This window comes from Ylistrum balloti, unplaced genomic scaffold, assembly GCF_031769215.1.
Source record: "Ylistrum balloti isolate Yb309-2 unplaced genomic scaffold, AGI_CSIRO_Ybal_v1 Utg369586, whole genome shotgun sequence".
Lineage (NCBI taxonomy): Eukaryota > Metazoa > Mollusca > Bivalvia > Pectinida > Pectinidae > Ylistrum > Ylistrum balloti.
In genome coordinates this window covers 317202-340732 of record NW_026781874.1, presented here as the reverse complement: position 1 = coordinate 340732, position 23531 = coordinate 317202, and the positions used below count along the sequence as shown (strand labels likewise).

At 33.5% G+C, this 23531-nt stretch overlaps 2 protein-coding genes across 3 annotated transcripts in view; both read right to left on the bottom strand.

Annotated features, from left to right (window-relative positions):
* LOC132544069 (uncharacterized) overlaps positions 1 to 4472 on the bottom strand; it is a 31239-nt gene extending 26767 nt beyond the window's left edge. The window contains exons 1-5 of the mRNA XM_060207639.1: positions 4412 to 4472; positions 2688 to 2900; positions 1190 to 1370; positions 942 to 1051; positions 260 to 446 (exon numbers count right to left, since the gene is read on the bottom strand). Of these exons, the coding sequence (XP_060063622.1) occupies positions 260 to 446; positions 942 to 1051; positions 1190 to 1370; positions 2688 to 2900; positions 4412 to 4472 (752 nt within the window). The remainder of the gene's footprint in view (positions 1 to 259; positions 447 to 941; positions 1052 to 1189; positions 1371 to 2687; positions 2901 to 4411) is intronic.
* A 2283-nt stretch (positions 4473 to 6755) lies between these two features.
* The window catches only part of LOC132543992 (rho GTPase-activating protein 26-like), a 49522-nt gene continuing 32746 nt past the window's right edge, over positions 6756 to 23531 (bottom strand). Inside the window, exons 18-26 of one of the 2 annotated variants that reach the window (XM_060207552.1) lie at positions 22421 to 22479; positions 21743 to 21848; positions 21112 to 21271; positions 20459 to 20726; positions 19982 to 20176; positions 19586 to 19631; positions 13027 to 13107; positions 12701 to 12780; positions 6756 to 12444 (exon numbers count right to left, since the gene is read on the bottom strand). In XM_060207552.1, coding sequence (XP_060063535.1) covers positions 12353 to 12444; positions 12701 to 12780; positions 13027 to 13107; positions 19586 to 19631; positions 19982 to 20176; positions 20459 to 20726; positions 21112 to 21271; positions 21743 to 21848; positions 22421 to 22479 — 1087 coding nt within the window. In that variant the 3' untranslated portion in view covers positions 6756 to 12352. The remainder of the gene's footprint in view (positions 12445 to 12700; positions 12781 to 13026; positions 13108 to 19585; positions 19632 to 19981; positions 20177 to 20458; positions 20727 to 21111; positions 21272 to 21742; positions 21849 to 22420; positions 22480 to 23531) is intronic. The other variant, XM_060207559.1, reaches the window with a different exon arrangement.

Below are 23531 nucleotides of genomic sequence, written 5' to 3'. Positions count from 1 at the left end.
TACTGTACTATTCATATATGTTAGCATAATTATGTATCCATTTACAAGTTGAGGTAACAACAAGGAAACTTCATTTTACTAATATATTCATGGTACTTGCATCACATATCCATATGCGGAATCTATGTCTCTGTGTTTATTTTGATCACAGACAATGTATGCTAATAAACACAACAATTTTGATGTAGTGACACTCACATTTGTCTCCATAAAAAGGTACTGGTTTAAAATGATAATATTCTGATCACGTTCCACTTACCTCTGACACAAAGTAGTCGGGCTGTAGGTGCACACCGCTCTACTGAAGTACAAGCTATCCCCAACTGAGACTAGACTTTTGGTTCTAGTACTTGTGTTCCCAATGTCAAAAATCTCGCTGAATGACTGGTTCAGTGATCGATCGATCTTGTAGATCTTGTTATTCATTATTCCATAAACGCTACCATCTGAAAAGAATTATTTTAATCCGATACAATGGACTAGTTGTGCTTGAAATGAACAAGTTGCATTGAGCGTCTCCTCTGCTCAGTATACAGTTCCATGAGTATGAGTTCTTTGCTGAGTATCTTTTTGTCTTATGGAACGAAACAAAGACATTTTGGCTATAATATCAATACTTCTGTTGTCAAAACGTTTCATACACACAGGATTATAGACATTGGTATCATTTATAGAGCATTCATATAACAAAACACACACAACTGTCTGTAAATATCTAAACCTTATTATCTGTTGTGTTAAACTTATTTCAAGAAGCATAAACAGAACAAACAAAACAAAACAAAAAAAAAGAATGCTAACAGTGATATACGGTTTGTATTACTGAAAACAAGAAAATCGATATCGTGATAGAAATCAATGATTACATATACCATATATCTTTAGTTTAGGATACAAAGTTGGGTGATTGTCACTTGTGTTTTATCGTATAAATTCCTCACCATCAACCGAAAGTCCAGCGTTGCCCCCAGACATGGACAAAATTTGTTTTTTGTCTGTTCCGTCATAATTCGATTGCCATATACCTGTTGACGATCCCCAAAATAATGTTCTGGAAACGAAAAAAAATCAACTATACCCAATGAAATGTATACTTTGTAAACATCGTTTATCTGAGGATATATTGGTTTAATAATATTCTGTTGAAGCGAACATGAGTTGCCGTATAACGAGACTACTGTAGTGTTACCTGGTCGTGGGATCAACATCCATGTGGAAGACTTCACTTTCGTCTGTATGAATGATGTCACTCTGGTCTAGAGTTGGTTCCTGTTCCATTACAACCCGGTAGATTTTCCCAGTGTTTCCAGGTGAATAAACAAACATGTTACCAACGGCATTGTCAATGGCTATTGCTTGAACGTACAAATCTGAAACACAGTAACACTAAGATTCGAGAGAATTGCCACAACGACCTTATTGAAAATATTCTATTAATCAAGCAATATGTTCAATGTTCGTTAGTATGCCTGATGGGTGCATTGTTTTCGATTACCTGTATAGTTGTTCCAATTACCTACCTGAACTGATGTTTGATGGCGGGTGCAGGAATCAGGAGACAATAACCATAATAGATGGAAAGACTGATATAAACACCATTTATCAAAATAGTACAATACGACAGGGTGGTTAGGTAAAGTGTTCTGTCCTCGTTGCATCGATTTTGATTTTGGATTAGATTTTTGTGTTAAGATGTCTGCCCTGTTCTTTTCTTTTTATTCTCGATCAACAACTTTCTACCAGTAATGTTAAGGCCATAGGCCAAGAACAAATCATATAGTTATTCTACTCTAAAAATGGACCAACTTCTAACATCTGTAATCGTTAACAAAAATTATGTCTCGTGCTTCCATTGAACATTTCCATATGTAACATACGTGTTTTATGCCGTGTGATTAATGTAATAATTTTTATTTCCCATTGATGAATTTTCCATTTCTGGATGACAACAATTCTGCATCCCCATCCTATGGTGTTTATATGTCGTAGTTGATTCGATATTAACGGGCCTGTCTCATTTATCACGATTTCCTTGTACGAATTGATCAAGTGACTGACAAACCATGGGGAATATAGTTTAAGTGTTAGTTCCAATTTTGGATACCTTGTTCTCATTTAAGAACGTGACACTACCTACTAGGATTGACCAATATTTACATGGCGCGTGTCGTCCATGAAGCAGAAGACGCTAACTCCTTCTGTACACCTTGTCTTATTTTCCTTCTACGCTTTTCACAAGTTTGAGTGCACATTCTTTTTTAACACGTTTTACCCTAGTTTCCTTGAACTTGAGTTTGGATTTGTTTATACATTCATACTTGAAGTGTCTTCCAATTTCAACCAGTTACCACCGTGTTATATTAGTCAGTAGAACTTCTAAGTATATTATCGCTGAGTTACGAAATGATGTTAGTATTTGACAAACTACACATAGCACACACAACATCTGTCACTTACCAATATATTTTCCATCTCAGGAAGTATATGTTACATCACTAAGCAGATAAAACTGTTACAGAACGTAGAAACTGTTTGGGAAATTTCATCATCTCGATAAATACTCAAAGTATAATTTAAATGTTCTTAACAATATGTAATTCATTTACCATAACTTAATCACTCTAAGGTTTTGTTTTTAAATTAGTCTGTACATATATATCAACGAACAATAGTTTTAGGTTCCATACCTATTGTTGCTTCTATTCGGACGTCAGAGCCATCCAGCTTCATGCTGTACATGTGAATACTGTTCCACGATCCGTAGTATATCCTCCTGGATATAGGATCGAACGCCATGGTAGACACATCATTCGATATATTTATCTTCGAGAAAGTATTGTTCTCCAATCGAAATACGGTATTTTCGGCAGCTCCAGCGAGCAGGAAAGATCCGTCTACGCCTGCATGCAAAAGGAAATAGTGAGTAAAGTTCATTCTTTCTCTCTCTTTTCTAGGTACGATGATAATAACAGTCCAACGGTTATTCATCAGGAAACGAACATCACCAAAAGTCATGTAACATGATAAGGCAAAATGTATTTGTCCAACATTGAAAGCACAGATATTCTGCTTAATAATGATTTTAATCAAGTGAGAGATATACTTGTGTAGTACTTGTTGGTATTTCTGAAAGTACAAATATTTAAGTAACAGTTCATATTATTGGTGGATTTGTGTACTGGTGTTGTTGTTTAGTCATACCAGGAAATATTATTATTGTTATTTAAAATGGTTGTTGCAGTACAGTCGTGAAATAAGTTTACTTATCCTGTACATGTGTAGCTCTGTCTGTTACATAGATACATAAAATGAAGATTTTATCAAGTGATATATATACTTTTTGTACCAGATTAGATTTCTAAGTACACATGTATTTTAGTAACAGTTTATTAACGTTACATTGATGTATTTGTCAATTTTTTATTTACTATTTTCGAAACCTATTTCAAATATTATAGTTGTAATGGTAGCTATATACCTCGGAAACCAGTCCGTCAGGAACCTCCAAACCATCTCATATTTGTATGAATACAATTATAATGTAACACCTTTGTCGATCTTTCGGGCAAATAATCTTTTCACTATACACATACAACCAACACAAATAGAAATTAAAATGTCAATGAGTTAAATATATTACGGACATGTAGTAGGGATATTTGTCCCGTCATCGCAAAACCAAGAAGCAAGTCAAATTTTAATGTTGATGATATGGTGTAAAGCATATATCTCCCAGGCCGACTTAAAGCTAAAACATAGATGAAACATCAGTTTTACAATTATTTAGAAGATACTTTATTTACTTTCGACCATAAATATTCATGATTGACAAGAGAAAATTGTAAAACTTTAACAGAAGGAATAATTTATGTCCGTGCTAATCTAGCCAGATATCACCCAAATATACAATAACCTTATTCACCAATAGCCTGGTCAGGTCAAGGTACAATAACGATAGTACTAAATGGGGATTAAAATACGTCTGACTGACTTCCTTGACATACATACAGAGCGAAACAATCATTTCAAACACAAAACGGCTCACACGCAAAGATAACAGTTCGCATACTGTTCTATTTATGTTCTAATCAATATATTAGTTATCCTGATAGAACTGAAAATATTTATCAGAAAAGTCTTAGCCTATAATAAAAAAAAAGTGTGTACGGTATTTTGTTTAATCTTATTGTACACATACTGACAACTTATCCCAACTTATATTTATTTATTATTATCATATATATATGTGTGTGTATATATATATATCAATGTCTAGTGTTAGAGTAGCAACACAAAGACCATTTTTATGTCAGCAGGGTGGATTTGTGTTGTTGTTGTTGGATCATACAAGGAAGTAATATCGTCTAACAAAATGGCTGTGGTGGCACAGTCTTGCAATGAGTTTACTTACCCTGTGCAGTTGTGACTCCGACTGCGGCGTAAACACAGAACAAGAATATTATGGTCTTCATGTTGACCACTTTGACCAGTTGCTGTGGTCGTTACCCTATAGAGCCAGTCTATCAGTTCACAATTAGGCGACCTAATAATATCATTTTACTACGCACCGCAGAATGTACCGGATGAGTGATTTTAAACGTTCACGACACAAGCGGAAAAACCCCTAGATCGAGTGGTAATTTTTATTATTTTTATATCAACGTTAGAGATATCCCTCTGTCACAGGTACTTTTGGACATATGATTTGTTTTTCATTAAATATGTTAAGTTAAAGGAAAATAAATTATTCGATAACATCCACATGCTTATTTATGAATTTGCGAAAAATAGATATCGTGGATTCGCATTGTTATATTTTGCGTTTTCAAGTTATAAGTATTCTCCTTTATAATGTTGATTGACGAAAATTCACAATGATATCTACAAGTATATCAATGGCTCTTCGCGAGCATTTCCTTTTATTTTAACCATCTGAACTATATAAAATAATCTATTCTCCTCTAACTTAGCACATTTTATGAAACAATCACGTTCATTTATAAAGGTACATGTGAATCTTGACACTGAATGCATAACACATCTTGTGATGCTCACTAGTGGTGCTAAACATTGACTGCCTCAGTACAACTTTTCTCTGTTGTGTCGTTGCATTCCGTATTTTAATTTGCTCCGTGCTTTAAAGGGGGGTTTGGTCACGGTTTTGGTTTTCGTTCAATTCTGTTTCATTAAAATCTATATCGCACTACCTGTTTTATGAAGTCGAAAGAACTCGCTACGCTTAGAAACTTAATGAGGTTACCGGAATGCCGCGACACCAAATTTCACACATAGAAGCATATATTAAAAGTAACAATGAACTGTACTCATCCTAAGTAAAGGCTAAGAGGCAGCTTGGACAATAACATGCGCATGGGCAATACATGGCCAACACACAGTACAAAGGTGGTTAGAAATGTACTTGTAGTCAAACCGAGTAAAAGTTGAATTGGGAACTAACTTTGAGTAGCAATAAAAAGCTTTGGTGACATGGCACAAATCAATCTCTTTAAGCCTGACGTCATTTAGCAAAGCAAAGTGTTTAAACAAAGAAGTAGATAATTCAACACTCTACCGTACCTTACAAGTATGTAGTATCATACTATCAATATTTCAGAGCTGCTCAATTACTGTACAAGTTGGTTTTTATTTTCGCAGTAAAAAACCGGTATATTTTCGCGGAAGTCAAGAATTTGCTACTTATTTCTTTTGCATTAAAATTCACATCTGACGAATAATATTTTACAGCGACCGACAGAACCTCTCAAAGGTAACATTTTAACGGTACAAGCTAATGGTGTAGAAGCTAGATTTAACAGAATTCATTATAGCATTTTGTGTGAAGGGTTAACAGTATGGAGTCTTTATGCAGCCAAATGAAATGAGAAACAGCAGACGCTAACGGATACTTCATCAGATGGATTTCCCGAAGACTACACCAACAGCTTTGTATTGTGAGATGTAGGTTTCATCAGACGGATTGCCCGGAAGTCTTCACCAGCAGCTGGGTATAGTGATAGGTATATTACATCAGATGTATATTTCTTAGTAAAATGAATCCATAAAGACAATGTAAAAACTGCAACGTATAATTAATACATTATATGAACAACATTCAATATTTTGAAGATTACGTACTTGTATCTCCAGACAATGCCTCTAGTCAGTTTTGTATTCGAAAACAGCTACACTGGCTTTGTAACCATGGAAAACTGATCAGGCTATTTATCAGAAGATCGACGTACATTAATAATGTTGTTTACTTCTTATGTTTAATGTTTTCCATTTTACATTATACTGAGTCTCTTTTAATTAGGGTTCCAGATAAAAACCAGAATTCCACTGAGGTGAATGTGTAACATGTATTGCAGCAGATGTGAGATAAGAAGAGTCAAGTCATGTCAACTGTCATTTTGAGGTCGCTATCCTTGTAGTTGCTAGTGGCGACCTCACTTTAAAATATTAAGAGATCAACTGTCATTTTGAGGTCGCTATCCTTGTAGTTGCTAGTGGCAACCTCACTTTAAAATATTAAGAGATCAACTGTCATTTTGAGGTCGCTATCCTTGTAGTAGCTGGTGGCTACCTTACTTCAAAATATTAAAAGATTGTCAACATCCCTTGCAAGTGCATTAAGGAAGAACCGTGAAGTGTTGAAACATGTTTGGGTCATATGAACGAAAATATTTTTTCCATAGACAAAAAAGACCTTGTAAATGTGCGTCTCTTTTCAGACCAAAAAAGTATAAACAAGAAACTAAGTAATCATTACAATTCTCTTTACTATTTGAAATGAGTAATTTTACAGAATGACCTGTATATTTCTCGTATATAAAAGAATCTGTTCTTTTTACACGATACATTGCCATCTACAAATTATCAACAGTACATAGAAGTAAATGAACACATTTGGTCGGTTATAACTTCCCTGTCCTAGTCTAGCCACTGTGGAACAAAAAAGCAACTAAGGAAATAAAAACATTACAAATAATCAATACACAATGACACCAAGCAATCAAGTGGACGCGACTTTTGGTGTCCGAAATGGAATGTGCACTCTGTATATCAAAACTGAGGGATAATCAAATTATCATTGTAATAATTTCATCTTCATCAAGATGTATCAATTATTATTTATCTTCCAAGACATGTTGTATTCAAATAAATACATCTGCAACAGATTCGATTAGTGTTTTGATAATATTTTTCATATTAAATTAAAAAAGATTCCCTTAGGTTGTCAAGTTAACAAATATATGTATGAAAGGAAGATTTGGTGTAAATAGGTAATTTTATGATGTCTACTTGACTATTAATGAATACTTTAAAATAGATAATGACTAAATAACTTAATTATTTCCTATAAAATATTCATATTAATTCATCATGTTTGATTAATAAGTTACATTTCTATATAAATACTGGTAGGGGACTAATACATTCTTAATACTAGTATAACCCAATATGATTTTGAATTTTTTTTCTTTACAAGTAATAAGTTTTCAATTTTTGAAAACAATATACGATTTCCATGACTTGGATGAACATAGTAAAACCCACACAATTGTCATGCGTAAAAATCAACATATTCTGAACACTATAATGTTATATAATGTAAATACTTGTCAAGTGTATGTAAGGATACTACAAGGCCTAACTTACTGGGACAGTCCTATACAATGTAAGGTACACATGACGTGTACACTGTCTCAAAACATTATCATACCACGTTTGACACTCTCTGAGTTCACCTACTGTTCGCAATACCATTCTGTATCAGGAATGATTTTTCAATATATAACATAGCACATTAACTTCATAACTTTTTTTCCCAAAGTCTCCTTTTTATCCACTGAAAAATTGAGAGAGAAAAAAAAATGTAAGAAAGAATCTTTTTTGCATACTGAGAAAAATGTATATTTGCATGGAGTCACAGAAACTTTATTTAGAAATATTTGAAATGAAAAATACTTACTTTTCATTAAGAGATCTAAAGAGATTGTGTACATTTACACCATCATTGAAGTACCTTATAGACACTTGTCACATGGCTATCATTAGCCAAAATGAGCGAAGTCAGTGACTCCAACAAGAGAATATCCATTGTATATGCTAAACGATGATTTCACTGTGTGGACTTATTGTCTCGATTGTTGAATTTGAAAACACTCCTTCACTATAGATATGTAAAAACAATTCAATATATCACTTGGATACATTTACAATTATATTGAAATTTCATTGAAGGGAACCATTTAATATATAGATTATAGGCTTGATTTATTGTGGTGTAAATGTGTACAAATACATAAAACAACAAGAAAATTAGTCCACAGTGTACGTTATTAGACTAGAAGAGAAGTTTTGTTCCGACCATACAACAACATGGGATTAGGACTAACAATAACATATATGTGTAAAGTCACTGTATCTCGTACATATGCATAGGTGAAATGGATAATGGGTCCTTGTTTGTGCACCTTAGTTAAATGTGAATAATCCATGCAAGCAATTAACACAATCATAAAATTGATTAAGAACAGTACTTTTTTTTCCATGATGAATACAAAAACACATAGCTATCCTTCTCTTGTGACTCCTGACTCTGTCATACTAAAGACATTGATCAGTCATACAGTTTAAAGTTTCATTATATTTTCCAATTAATATAGAGTTTAAAAAATGAAGTATCTAATGAAATGTGATTGCCTCCATGTCTAACGAAGTAAAGGCAATTCAACAATTTCAGTCTATTTGAAACTCTGATACAATTCTCCACTCCAGCAAAAGTTGAACAGCAGGACTCTCTGATCCATGGAGGAGTAAATCGCAAATACGATCTGATTTTCATAACATATAAGTTAAATTGATTACAACTATATCATGGTACCTTATCCATACCTTTATATGAAAGGCGATACATTGTTTTCATACCAGATCTGTAGAGTCAATAATATTTTGAACACTTGAATATAGCAACAAGAAAAAATGATACAAAACAAAAATTCTGATAAAACCTTTTCTCATAGTAATATTACAACAAAGCAGATTTTTTTTTAATGCCCTGTCTTCCTTTTATAAATGATTTCGGAAATTTGACTTCTTGGAGTTACAAGAGGCCAAGGGGCCTTGACGGTCACCTGAGATAAGCAATATTGAATATAAAGGTTAAGGGGTAAGTTATAAAGTGTCATGAAGTGTCAACATATGCATACTATCCAAACTGCAATCCCATACTGAAAATTCTATTACAGTAATTTCCAGTGGGAAATAATCAACGTTATGCTCAAAAATGCCATTTTTCTATGAAAAATACAGTAAAGACTAAAAAAAAATTCCTCCCAAGGAAGAAATGTCAGACTCATTTTGGTAATCAAAGCACCTTAAGATGCTTCCATTCATGAAGAGCATTTGATTCTACCATATCTGGGTCTTGAGAAGAAGATTTGTGAAATTTAAGTCAATTTGACCCATTTTGGCCCCATCCATCAGCCCCTGGTGGTCAGTCAGAATCAAAATGGGCATACCATCACTCTGTCATCATTCGCGCATAATTCTAACCAAGTTTGATATATTTTCAATGGAAATTAAACAAATTATGCTCAAAAATCTAGTTTTCCTAAATCAACTATAGTAAAGTTTGCCTCCTCCCCATGGAGAAATGTGTGACCCTGGGGCCATCAAATTCACAAATTTGGTAAAGCACCTTAAGATTCTTCCATTCATGAATAGCATTTGATTCTACCATACCTGAGTCTAAAGAAGAAGATTTTTGAAATCAAAGTCAATTTGACCATATTGGCCCCAGTCTTCAGGCCTCTGGGGGTTGGGGACTGTATACTTAAAATTTTTTGTTCACCTTAAGCCAGGGAAGGTTTCTGCAAAATTCAATTGAAATCAGACAAGGGGTTTTTTAGAAGAAGTCGAAAGTGTTAAATTGTTTACGGACGCACGACGCCGGATGAAGGGTATTAGAATAGGTCACCATGAGACTCTGTCTCATGTTGAACTTATAATCATTTTAAAGAGCAACTACTCAATCCAGAAACTAACCTGTCCACCCCTAAACTCCACAATACCACAGTCTATAAACTAACTGAAATAGAGACTAATGACATGTGTGAGGTAGGAAAGGATAGTTATAAATGGAATGTTAACATTTGACCAACAAAACATTTATTATAGCGTACCATATACTGTCAGAAATAGGGAAATTTTGAATCTATAACAGACAATGCATTGTATTTTTAATAGCTTTACAAGCATTTGGATGATAATAACAAAACAGCAACAGACAAAATCTAATAAAACTTTCTTGAACTTAAATAACTTGTTTTTGATTCTATGGGCTCTAGTAATGCATAAAAGTTATTTACTATTTATTTCTAATTAATAGTCACACTGTCTCTACTACACTGCCTTTTTCGTAAAATACAGCACAATGTTCTATAATTTTCTCTAGAGTAAAGTTTAGAGGAACACTTTACCTAATACAGGTGGTAAGTAATTAATTGCCATTTAAGAGTATTTGAGTTTGTTGAATCTACATAGGTACTTCACAGATCAATAAACAATGATACAATTACTGTGTTATTACTGGTACAGGTATGTACACAAAATAATCATACAGGTGTTACTATTTCACAAATGACTATTTTACTGAAGGACCATGATGGTAACGGACAAAAAGCCTTTCTACATACCTGTAATATATAACGGACACATATACAATTGATACCACTAAGTGATTGGTGCATAGTGTGATCATTTAGTTAAATTGTGCATTTCATATCAATAAATCTGTTGTTAAAACTATATCAATAAACTATTCCACGTGTATTAATATTAAATTTTGTGAAGCGAAAAACCGCAATAAATAAATATCTAAATCTAATATATTTTTAGTCTTCATGAAAGTTTTGAACAATATTATATGTCTGTTTTAAGGAGGATGGTTGAGAGGAGAAGAGTGCTGTATTACAAAACACTTCCCAGTAAAAGTAATACAGTTCACCTTTTCAGTGACACCATAAAGGTATCCTGGCCAACACATTTCTATTTAAAGTTTGTTGCTAGAAAACAAGCCTGGAACCTTTTTCATTGTGGCCATTTTCAATAATATCAGTAAAACTGTTTTCTTTAAGATTTATTCTAAACAATTCAAATTTTCAAACTGAATTGAATTCATAATGTTTTTCTATCACTGAAGAAAGATCATTGTTATTAGGACCAATGAAGTATTTCTAGTGCAATATACACAGATATTTCCTGCCAATGATCAACACAAATAATTTATTTGTAAACTCAAACGTATAAATAAATAAAAAAAATCATGTTAGTTTTTTTGTGATATGTTATCATAGAAATCTGGAAGAGGAACTGGTGTATATGTAATGCCATTGAAATCACTCTAAATACATTTAATACATATTTCAAATAATCAATCACTAGACCATCGAAGCCAAAAGCTTTCAGCAGTTAAAAGTTTCCAATGAGAATTCAGAACACAATACAATCTGTTATTGCATGTATAGTATATATAATATTGCACTTTGATAAATAGTCTTAATTCCAACCTGTGCAAGATTTCATGAAATATAATCAATCCTAGTTAAATCAATTGTGACCATTTAACTATGACAATGATGGGATATCTGTTTGTGTCAGTCACACTACATTGTACTAGAGTGTACTTGGATATCTCCAACACAATGATATAATATAAAAAAAATGCATTTAAGAATATCTCATGAACTGAAATTTTAACAATCAAATGATTATTTCTTAAATCTACAAGATTTTGTTTCAATATTAAGTATTAAAGTGCTGTTTACAGATTGCCCTGTCAAAGGAAATTGTCCAAATACCTGCTATCTTTCAGATATCTAAGACAGTTCAAATCTTTCCTAATATTATGTGTAATTTCTAAAAAAAATTGGTTGAAAAATACAAGACTTTTAGACAACTACGTAAATTGTTAATAGATAATCAACATTGGGTTAAAAGCTGGCACTCTGCACACTGTACTGTACTTAAGCCAGCTAAACACTGTGTAGTATATGGGACCTAAATTGTAACTAAGTACTAATAATACTGTGATGTCATCTTGTGCATTCTTCTCACAGGCAACATAGCTTTATGTTTTCTTCTTCTCTCCTCGGACCAATGTCCATCCATGTTGTCCAGGTAACAAGCATCAATCCTGCGGTCTTCTAAAATGGTTCGCCAAGCACTTATAATTGTGGATTCTGGACATACTATAATTAGAAAGCTCATGCACTGATCCTGGTCAGTCAGGCTCTTAACTACACTGATCTTGCTCTCTAACACGCTTGTATTGAGAGCTTAACCTTTGTCAGTCCACATACTCAACATAATTCTCTGGAATGAGGCCAGTCTTGTTGTCCAGACTCCCCTCCAACCAACCTGGTTCCTTTGAAGGCCGCACTACCCAACAAAACAATAAAAATGTTCTCTTGACATTCAAAATAACTTAAATATTTTCATAGTGTATCACAATGGCAGGCATTGTTACACCATAATACATGCCCATACGATTATATGTTAGGATAAGATAAAAACTATTAAGTGATGTTCATAATTACTGTACTTCATATGACTGCTAGAACTTTTCATAGTCACAAGTTATTACAGAAATGTCTCCATTCTTTATCCAATGAATCAGTTGCTAACAAGAACATACCATTCGTAATTATCATGTTGGGTTCAAACGACAATTCGGAATCATTCTCAGCATCACAGTGGTATAAGGTTCGCACCGTTCTGTAAAGTTACAATAAAACATTAAATACATGTTATGCATAATCCAAACATCTGTTCCTACCTGAAGTATTCATTTCAATCCGAATACAAATAATTTGTATAATATATATTATATTACAGAATGTTGGAGCAGGTTTTCTGCACAGAACAAAGGGTACTGTCTCAATCCATTATGATTTTATGGAGATAATTATGGTACTAAGCAGCTGGTTAAAAAAATATGCTGGTTTCAACATAACACCATACCTTTTCTTTGGTTTTGTGAAATTGCTGGAGCCTCCTAGAGATCCAGTCAGACTTCCCGTCATACTCGGGACCGAGGATGTCCTGAAATCATCCAACATTGCCACACATACAACAAACAATAGGAGAGTCAGAAATTACACAACAAGGTTTGAATCCCCCTACTATTATGTATCAGGAACAGTAAATGGTTTCATATTTCAAATTCGTGACATCTTAACAGGATTATGAATATCTACATTTGTGTTTCACTAAAACCTGCAGACACCTATCAAAATGCATGCCTTTTAGGGAGGCTAAACTGCATCCAGTTTTAATAATTGCAAATACACAAAAACAATATGACATAGAAGATCTACAGTATTATGAATTCAAAAATCTTTTTATATTACTATTTATAACACTACGTCAAAGCCTCAAAAAATATTTTAAGACTTAAACAAAGTCTTTAACTTTAAATTTCTCTCTTTGAAGCCTTGCCTTGGTTTCAAGAAACTTCAATCATTCAGAACATATATTCCCGTTAAAGTATTAGCTACACGTAGTTTTAGGGTCAAAAACTGGACCAGAATTATAAAGAGGCTAATGACCAAGATTTGCTAAGATCATTCAAGTAGTATGATTTTACAGACACTACTTTGTGTTAATTACTACTGACCTACAAATAACTGTCAAGGTCACACACCTAGAGAGTGCAGGGATGGGATGGTGATTGGTTAGGGCAAGAGTACACAGCAATCTCTACATGTCACAAGTAAAATAGTGTTAATCTTCAAAGCCTTAAGTCATCAACTATTTATAACAAACTACAAACTGATGCATTTAATTCTTAATATTTCACACTTAAAATCAGTGAGAGTCTACCGAAATCCAACACTACCTTCATGAAAGGAAATGATTTCGTAAGAATTCAGTAAATGAATAAATGTATTGTTAGGAAAAGGCAGCAAATTATATTGTGTCAGTAAAATAGATTTTTCTGCATCACTAAAACCTGCTTTATAGCGTTTCTGTTAAGAAATTTATCAAAATACTGCAGCTAGGTACATGAGTAGCTGGATATCTGTAACCTGAGGAACACAAGAGTGCTACGAAGCTGAGACGTTCATGGTAGTACAAACTGCCAGCGTGAGGTAAGCCCAATACCAGTGACGTGGAGGCATTATTTTCTGTTTAACATACTGAGAAGCAAATAAATGACAGACAAGCTATGTACACACTTGACACCAGTAATTTCACTGACCACAGTACAAAATTTCTACTGAAAGCTCGGAACATTCTTTATTTTTTTTTCGCCAATTTTTCCATATGCTTACTGATTTTCGGATAAAAATTCTCTGTTAAATCTTTGAGCTAGCCTTATAACATTTAATATTTGAATTCTTCCTCACATATAAATCAACAGAGACTTTTACACTATCCTTAATATTTTAATTTTCTTAAATTCTATAATTTATATATCTTTGCTGCAGGCAATATGAAAGCATGTATTTTTTTTCATTGTGTACAACATTAAAGGAGCTATACTACACCTGAGCAAGTGACGCTTTCTATAACATGTATATAAGATAACGCACATTACAAAATTAATTTTATCATTTCTGACTAATATTTTTTATTTTGTTCATTTTTTTCCTCATTTTTTTCCCATATTAAAATCTACAGTATGTAAATACACAATATAACCTTGACTATTTCTAAATGATTACTGTTTTGTAGAAAAATAAACTTAATTATACTGGTTTGTCTTTTAATCCATTTAGTAATTTAACTTCATCCACTGGCTCAATGGAATCTGCTATGTATACCAGAACAACATTTTTTTTACTGTAAATCTTCAATAACTGCACAAATCTTTTCTCACTCTACAAGTTGCCTGTATTTAACTTGACCTTCAGAACTAAAATTCTTACTTATCTATTGGTAATTGTTCTGTACTCAAAATTTGCCAAATCTAATATATTTGACTCTGTATTATAATGTACTATGTATCCCCCAGTACAGTATCCTCCTGTCCATATATAATGAAAATATGTATGATAGGTATATCCTTATGTGCTTCTGTACTGAAAATAACTTCTTCAGTCATGTCCATTTCACAACCAAATATCTATTTTATGTGCTTCTGTACTGAAAATTACTGCTTCAGTCGTGTCCATTTCACAACCAAATATCTACTTTATGTGCTTCTGTACTGAAAATTACTTCTTCAGTCGTGTCCATTTCACAACCAAATATCTACTTTATGTGGTTCTGTACTGAAACTTACTTCTTCAGTCGTGTCCATTTCACAACCAAATATCTACTTTATGTGCTTCTGCTTCTGACATTAAGCTTTTTGTTTTTAACCGAACCTTTCTGTAATGAAAGTCTGTGGTTTGTGACCTAACCTTATCTGCTGAACCTGACCCGATCTTTCTCTTCTGAAAATCTCCTAAATCTGACCTGACCTTTCTCTTCAGGAATTTTACTGCTTTTGACTTAACTTTCCACAGGGAAAATCTGGGTTTTTTCCCCTTTTCACCTAACATTTCCATATACAAAAAATCTATTTTTTTCTGAACTGAAAATCTGGTGTATATGACCTATGTGAAGCTTCTATACCGTTTCCTGCTGTAACTCCCTATATTTCTATAATGAACCCTGGTGTATATGACCTGAGTGAAACTTCTATACTGTTTCCTGCTGTAACTCCCTATATTTCTATAATGAACCGTGGAGTATATGACCTATGTGAAGCTTCTATACTGTTTCCTGCTGTAACTCCCTATATTTCTATAATGAACCCTGGTGTATATGACCTAAGTGAAACTTCTATACTGTTTCCTGCTGTAACTCCCTATATTTCTATAATGAGCCCTGGTGTATATGACCTAAGTGAAACTTCTATACTGTTTCCTGCTGTAACTCCATATATTTCTATAATGAGCCCTGGTGTATATGACCTAAGTGAAACTTCTATACTGTTTCCTGCTGTAACTCCCTATATTTCTATAATGAGCCCTGGTGTATATGACCTAAGTGAAGCCTTCTATACTGTTTCCTGCTGTAACTCCATATATTTCTATAATGAGCCCTGGTGTATATGACCTAAGTGAAACTTCTATACCGCTTCCTGCTGTAACTCCCTATATTTCTATAATGAACCCTGGTGTATATGACCTGAGTGAACCTTCTATACTGTTTCCTGCTGTAACTCCCTTATTTCTATACTGTTTCCTGCTGTAACTCCCTATATTTCTATAATGAGCCCTGGTGTATATGACCTAAGTGAATCTTCTATACTGTTTCCTGCTGTAACTCCCTATATTTCTATAATGAGCCCTGGTGTATATGACCTAAGTGAACCTTCTATACTGTTTCCTGCTGTAACTCCCTATATCTCTATACTGTTTCCTGCTGTAACTCCCTATATTTCTATAATGAACCCTGGTGTATATGACCTAAGTGAAACTTCTATACTGTTTACTGCTGTAACTATATTTCTATAATGAGCTGGTGTATATGACCTAAGTGAACTCTCCCTATATCCCTATATTTCTATAATGAGCCCTGGTGTATATGACCTAAGTGAACCTTCTATACTGTTTCCTGCTGTAACTCCCTATATTTCTATACTGTTTCCTGCTGTAACTCCCTTATTTCTATACTGTTTCCTGCTGTAACTCCCTATATTTCTATACTGTTTCCTGCTGTAACTCCCTTATTTCTATACTGTTTCCTGCTGTAACTCCCTAAGTGAATCACTCTGTGTACCAGAAGCTTACATGGAAGTGGAATACGAGGAGTCATTGGAACCTCTTTTCTTGATGCTTCCGCTAAAGTAAAAAAAGCAAAACATGGATAAGGCAGCATATCCAATAAAGGGCAGGCAAACAGCAGACCGGACATCTGTCCACCATTCGAGTACCAAATCCACTCTTATTCAGAATCAAAAAGACATGCAGCACACAGTACCATTTAATGAACACATTACCAAAATTTTTTCTTGACCTGGGCTTATTTCTAGTTTTCTGTAAATTTATATCAATCAGTATTGTTGATTTTCATTTAAGTATAATTGGTTCAGTAAAATGTTGATCAGAACTTTCATTTATGTATCCAAGCATAAGAGTGTTTTGTTTAGTCAAACATCATAATCTGTTAAAACATTTCTTAGAAACCAATCTAAAATTGATCAATTTAAAATGTAATACATTTGGACTAGATGTCTTTATTTTAAGAAAAAAATATCTCTTTTTTCAATTTTGCATTTCAATTTTATCTAGACATGAAATTGACACGTTAAAATGGACTTTCGCAATACTCATCTAGGGTAAGAGTCAGAAAAAAATTGAAGGTTTCATCAAACTTATCAAAACTGCTTATCCAAGTGTTGATTCTGTTTCAAGCAAAGTTTTCATTCAAAGCAGAAACAATTCCGATACATTGTATACTTTGACTTTTCTTGTCAAATAACAGTGTGAGGAGTTTTTACAGAGACATGGTACTCATTAGGGTAGACAGGTGCCGATAAGTCACCCCTCCACCCCTACGTTACATAATATTTACAGAATTCTGATGCTACTCTAGGGTGAGTCAATATCAGTCAGTAGGGGTGCAGGAGTTGTTGGCAAGGCTAGTACTTTGTTACATGACTTCGCAAATTAGTTAACATAAAGAGCTCTTCTTGATTACAAAGTATATATCTGAATAAACATTTCTCAAAAACAAGAATGTGTGCTAACTTTTTCAGACATGGAAATAATGGGGATGTCTACTTGAGATAAACACAGTGCACACAAACCTGCATATTGTGAGGTGATGTGTATGGTTTTCTACAAAATCAGCCAGTACAGGGGATAGACCAAAAACAAGCAAAACACATTCCAGAACCCAGTGACATGACAAAAATAAATTTAGAGACAATAATTCAAACACAATACAAACCATCTTAAAGATAGAGACAAGAGAAAGTTTTTTTTTTTTTCTCAAAATTTTAATTTGTAATTCATTTTCTTTTTAAATCTTTCAATTTACGTTTCAAAACTTTAAATTTCAATATGCAAGTTTGAATTAAGAAATACTGAAATCCTAATACAGGAGACTATTTCTACAGTCTATAGTAAAGATCTAACAAGTTAGATTATCTGGTTAGAGACAGCATCATACTTACAGTAAAATAGAACCTGTTACCTATACATATTCAATATCTATTTTACCTGTACGTGTTCAATATCTGTTTTACCTGTACATGTTCAATATCTATTTTACCTGTACATGTTCAAGATCTGTTTTACCTGTACATGTTCAATATCTATTTTACCTGTACATGTTCAAGATCTGTTTTACCTGTACGTGTTCAAGATATGTTTATCTCTGATGAGAGCAAATATTCCATAAGAAATCAATGCTCAGCTTTGTCTTGGCACAAATAAGATGTAACAGAATTGAACGTCAGCCAAAACTGAGATAAAACTTTCAAACACATACCGATGTTCTTTAATTCATATAAATTACCTCCCTTGGAGGTTACACGTTAGAAAGACAAATTACCTGGTCGATAGATGAAGTTATATTTTGCAGTAAGAGATGTCAAATTTTTTCATAAAGTGACTTGATTGGATGAAAGAAGGACAAATCTATTTCTGAAAAATGCATGACAATTTCCTGTCTTGTGTAAAAGATAACAGTGATATTAGTAGTGGTTGTGGGAAAAAATGATGGTCCTCATCAGTTAACAATTAAAATTCTGAAACCATCAATATACTTTCCATACTTACATTGATGCTACATTAAGTGATATATGATAGCTATACTTGTCTAACTATAAAGGTTTTGGTTATCTTCTTGTGTTTCAAACAGAGATTCTTAATGCCGATAAGACTGAGACACCTAAACATGTTCCTCAGTGCTATAAAGGCCTAGCTGAGTTTCCCCACTAGAAGCTTTCACTAAGCGTTAGTGACATTGTGCAGCCTACACCAGACTCTATACCTATACTACAATGTTAGCTAGTGCAATAATCCTACCACGAAAGGTACATCTGTTCCCTGACAACATGTACCAACACTTTATAGCAGAAAATATCCAATGTCAACCTTAAACTCTCTGCCATGTACCATTCATATTGACCAACAGCATTTGATGTTTTTGTTTGTGTTATGATTTTTAAGAAGCAAAATTATGACAAAGCATTAAGATATAAGTTCATGAAGTAAAATTATCAAATCATCTGAAAATCTACACACAAAAGTATTACTTGCATTAGTTTATTCAAAAAAAAAATATTTCAAGGTCCCAAGAAATAAAATAAGAATGACATCAATAGTCCTACACAATAATTTATCATCAGCTTCAGGTCTTTGTGTGGATTCAGAAATCATCAATTCCAACACTGTTTTTCATAATAGCACATACTTAGTACATATAAATGTATGGAGTACAATATGACTTACAGGACATCAACACCAATTTAACGTAACAATTTCAACAGTAAAATAAAATTGTGGTGTTTGTTGATTTTTATGTACATTAACCATAAGAAAGAGAAAGGATCAACAGAGTGTTGGTCCATACTTACAATGTGGGCACATCCGACCCTGTCATATGTAAGTTAAATCTGTTGGCTGAAGAAAGAGGAAAGTTTTTAACATATTATTCATGTATAAATAAGTTCTGAATATTTGTAGGTGAAATACAGTTGACAACTATTAGAAATCACATTAGTGTGACAAACAGTCACTATAACGTTTATAAAATTTTACCTCAGTCTTATATAAATGGCTACAAGACTTTGAACTTTGAATTTATGTTTAACAAACTGCTAACTTGAGATGTGGGTTCAATGGTTTATGCAGTCAAACATCAAAACATTAATTACATTAAAACAAGTTATTACTTAGTAATAATGCTGAGTGTACAAGCTACAACCTAATACCAAATTATATAATATACACAACAGGATATATATACACACTGATGTACTTATCCTGTGTGGGTTTACCTAGAGCGTTGACATTGCTATAGGTTGGACCAGGGACCTGAGGAGCAGGACCCTTGCGCTGGCTGTTGATTGGAGGAGATGAGGTATTCTTGGAGACGTGGTTAGAGTGACTGGAGTTTAGTGATTCAGAACTCCCACTGGTACTGCTCCCTGTCGCCATTTCAAAACCTAAAGAAATAACAGGACGACACCAACAACTTTTCAAAACTGTTAAAATGGGTTTTTATCCCCATAGTCTTCTGAATTACATGTAGGGTGTTTCTTCAAACACAAATTTTAATTCAAAGGAAACAACATTTACAAATTAACAAATTAGTATCTACTCTAAAGCACATGTATACTATTCAGCTAAATAGGTAAGCGTTACCACTATCTTCTATATAACCCTTAAAGACAATACTGAAATTTCATAGAAAATTTAGACAAATTCTGAACACACTGTTCATGTACCTCCTGTTTGGGGGTTGTACACCTCCACTCCACGCAGTTTTGCTTTGCTTGCCTGGTAACTTTGAGGAGGGGCACGTGGTGCTTTATTTGCATAAATAGGTTGTGGGGCGTGGGAAACATGTCCTGAGCCAGGACTGGCCATCATCATGTGATCATTGAGTGGTACAAACTTGCTGCTCGGTTCACGTCTCTCTGTCAGCATGGCTGTAGAAGATGGCGGCACACGAATCTCACTAATGTCAGCACCCTCGGGGGCCGTTTTAAATATCTACAATACACAGAAACACACCAATCTGATGAAGTACACTCATTTCTACTATTCAATGTAATATAACAAAAGTTTGCATTTAATTTCAAAAGCATTTAAAATTTTAAAATAATAATCTTATTTACATAATTTTGCTGAGAGCGTCAATAGTCATTAATATTGCTGATAATTAAAAGCAATTAACTTTATGATAATATGAATGTGTAAGAAGAATGACTAGAGATACTATTAATGATTACTCTAATATCTAATTATATTAAATATAATGCACGTTTGCTCCCTTCTCTGTCAAACATTACACTGAAACAGCGTGACCACTCAATCTCCATTTCTGTAAGTGATTAGATTTGATGACATTTACAAGATCAAGTATGGAATCCATTACTTTGTCATAATGTAGTATGAGTATTTCCACAACAATGTTGAGGAACTTGATGTCCATGATGGCAGCGACTGACTCCTCCTCCGATCTCATCAGCGTTGGACCGAAGCACACACCGAGGTTTGCGACTGTCATCAGGTTCTTATCACTTTGCTCGGAAACACTGGCAACAGAGGGACAGACAGAGTTATAAACACTTAAACATGTAATATTGACCTCCTGTGACATTTCATACACTCTCTTACCAAATAAATGGTGATCATTATTGCTACCTAGAAGAAATATAAGCCACATTTCTTCTGAGAAAGCCTTAGATTTGAAGTGACAATTGAATTGATTTGTCTGAAAGAATATCACTCCTAAACAGGGCTAGCTCTGGCTCTAAATTTTCATTTGCAAAAACCTGAATTTTTGGATAACTGATTAAGATTTCATGCGATATAATTAATTATTGTAAAACAAAGGTTATGTCGAGATAAGCTTTAGCTGGCACCGACTGCCATCAGTTTAATTCTTGTGGAAGCACCAGTGATAATTAAAATTTTGTAGCTACATTCTAAATTTACCATTCAGATAAATGTGTGGAAAGAAGTGACTTTTGTGAATGTATCAGAAATATTGTTACAACACTTACTTTCTCAAGTGTCTTATCAATAACTCCAACATTTCAAAGTTAGGCTCTGGTAGTTTGTGAACTAGAGTGTGAATGTCATGTATACGCAGTGTCTTGGATTCTTGTTCTGAAAAAAAAATATATACAACTCATGCTATTACACCACGTCTAGTTTATATTATAGAAAAAAAAATAGAATCCAATATAAAATGTTGTATTTTTCATTTTTTATCAAATAATTGTCTTAGTGAATAATTCTATGTTGTAAAAGTACATATTAGTTTGCAGCAAATTCAGTATGAAAATGCTTGGCTACTATGTAAATATTACATAATAGCACAAAAGCTTTAGCCAAACAACATACGCGGTACTTGTTTCACTTTAATCAGGTACACTCAAACCGAGACAAATCAGATATTTCCACATACTTTCCCAATGTCTAGTTGTACACATTCTGTACACCATTCCTGGCTAACAAAAAGCCAATAAACTATTATTTCATTAATATCACTATGCCTTAATACAAGTAAAACTGGGATGTCATTTTTCACTATGTTTTCTAATAAAAAGCTTGTTGGAATAAACTGATAATATGTGTTTGTTTTACAGTCCCAAACCAACACTAAACCTTGTATTGTACAATATTTTCCATAAAATCTAAACTGACAAAAGCATTATATAACAGTTTTATATACTTACTGGCAGCAGCTATGAAGTCCGAGTGAAATTTAAATGTCATCAGCGGTTCTGGTAATGACCTGTTAATGGTAAAATGATATAATTAATTATATATCAGGTCACACACTATATTCACTGTAGCTGAAATATTAATGATGTCTGAAAATAACAGCTAACAATAAGAGAAAAGAAAATTTGGCGATTCTAAATTACTGTCTCATTTCCATCTGAAAAATTATACAAAGTTAAAATAAAGAAAGTACATTATTAATGTTTTTCTGTCACAAACCATAATATTAATGCTAAGCCTTGTATTGCATCGTTTCTAGATGGAGCTTACCAACCCAAATATTTGTATTCATAAATATCTCTATCGTAATTGGTTTGTGCAAGAGTAAAAGTTTTTGTCATTAGTTTAAAATGTGCAATGTTTGCTGTCATACTTAAGTTTATATAACACAGCTTAAATCTGAGCTTAGAATAGAATAAAGCACTTGCGACATCACATCACCAACAGGAAACACCACAATGGGGGATATTTTCACATAACTGATCTGACATGACATCATGATTATACCTAATAATTTATCTGAAGTGACATCATGACTAGGCATAATAACTGATCTGAGGTGACATCATGACTAGACATAATAACTGATCAGAGGTGACATCATGACTAGACATAATAACTGATCTGAGGTGACATCATGACTAGACATCATAACTGATCTGAGGTGACATCATGACTAGACATAATAACTGATCTGAGGTGACATCATGACTAGGCATAATAACTGATCAGAGGTGACATCATGACTAGACATAATAACTGATCTGAGGTGACATCATGACTATATATAACAACTGATCAGAGGTGACATCATGACTAGACATAATAACTGATCAGAGGTGACATCATGACTAGACATAATAACTGATCAGTGGTGACATCATGACTAGACATAATAAATGATCAGAGGTGACATCATGACTAGACATAATAACTGATCTGAGGTGACATCATGACTAGACATAATAAATGATCAGTGGTGACATCATGACTAGGCATAATAACTGATCAGAGGTGACATCATGACTAGACATAATAACTGATCTGAGGTGACATCATGAC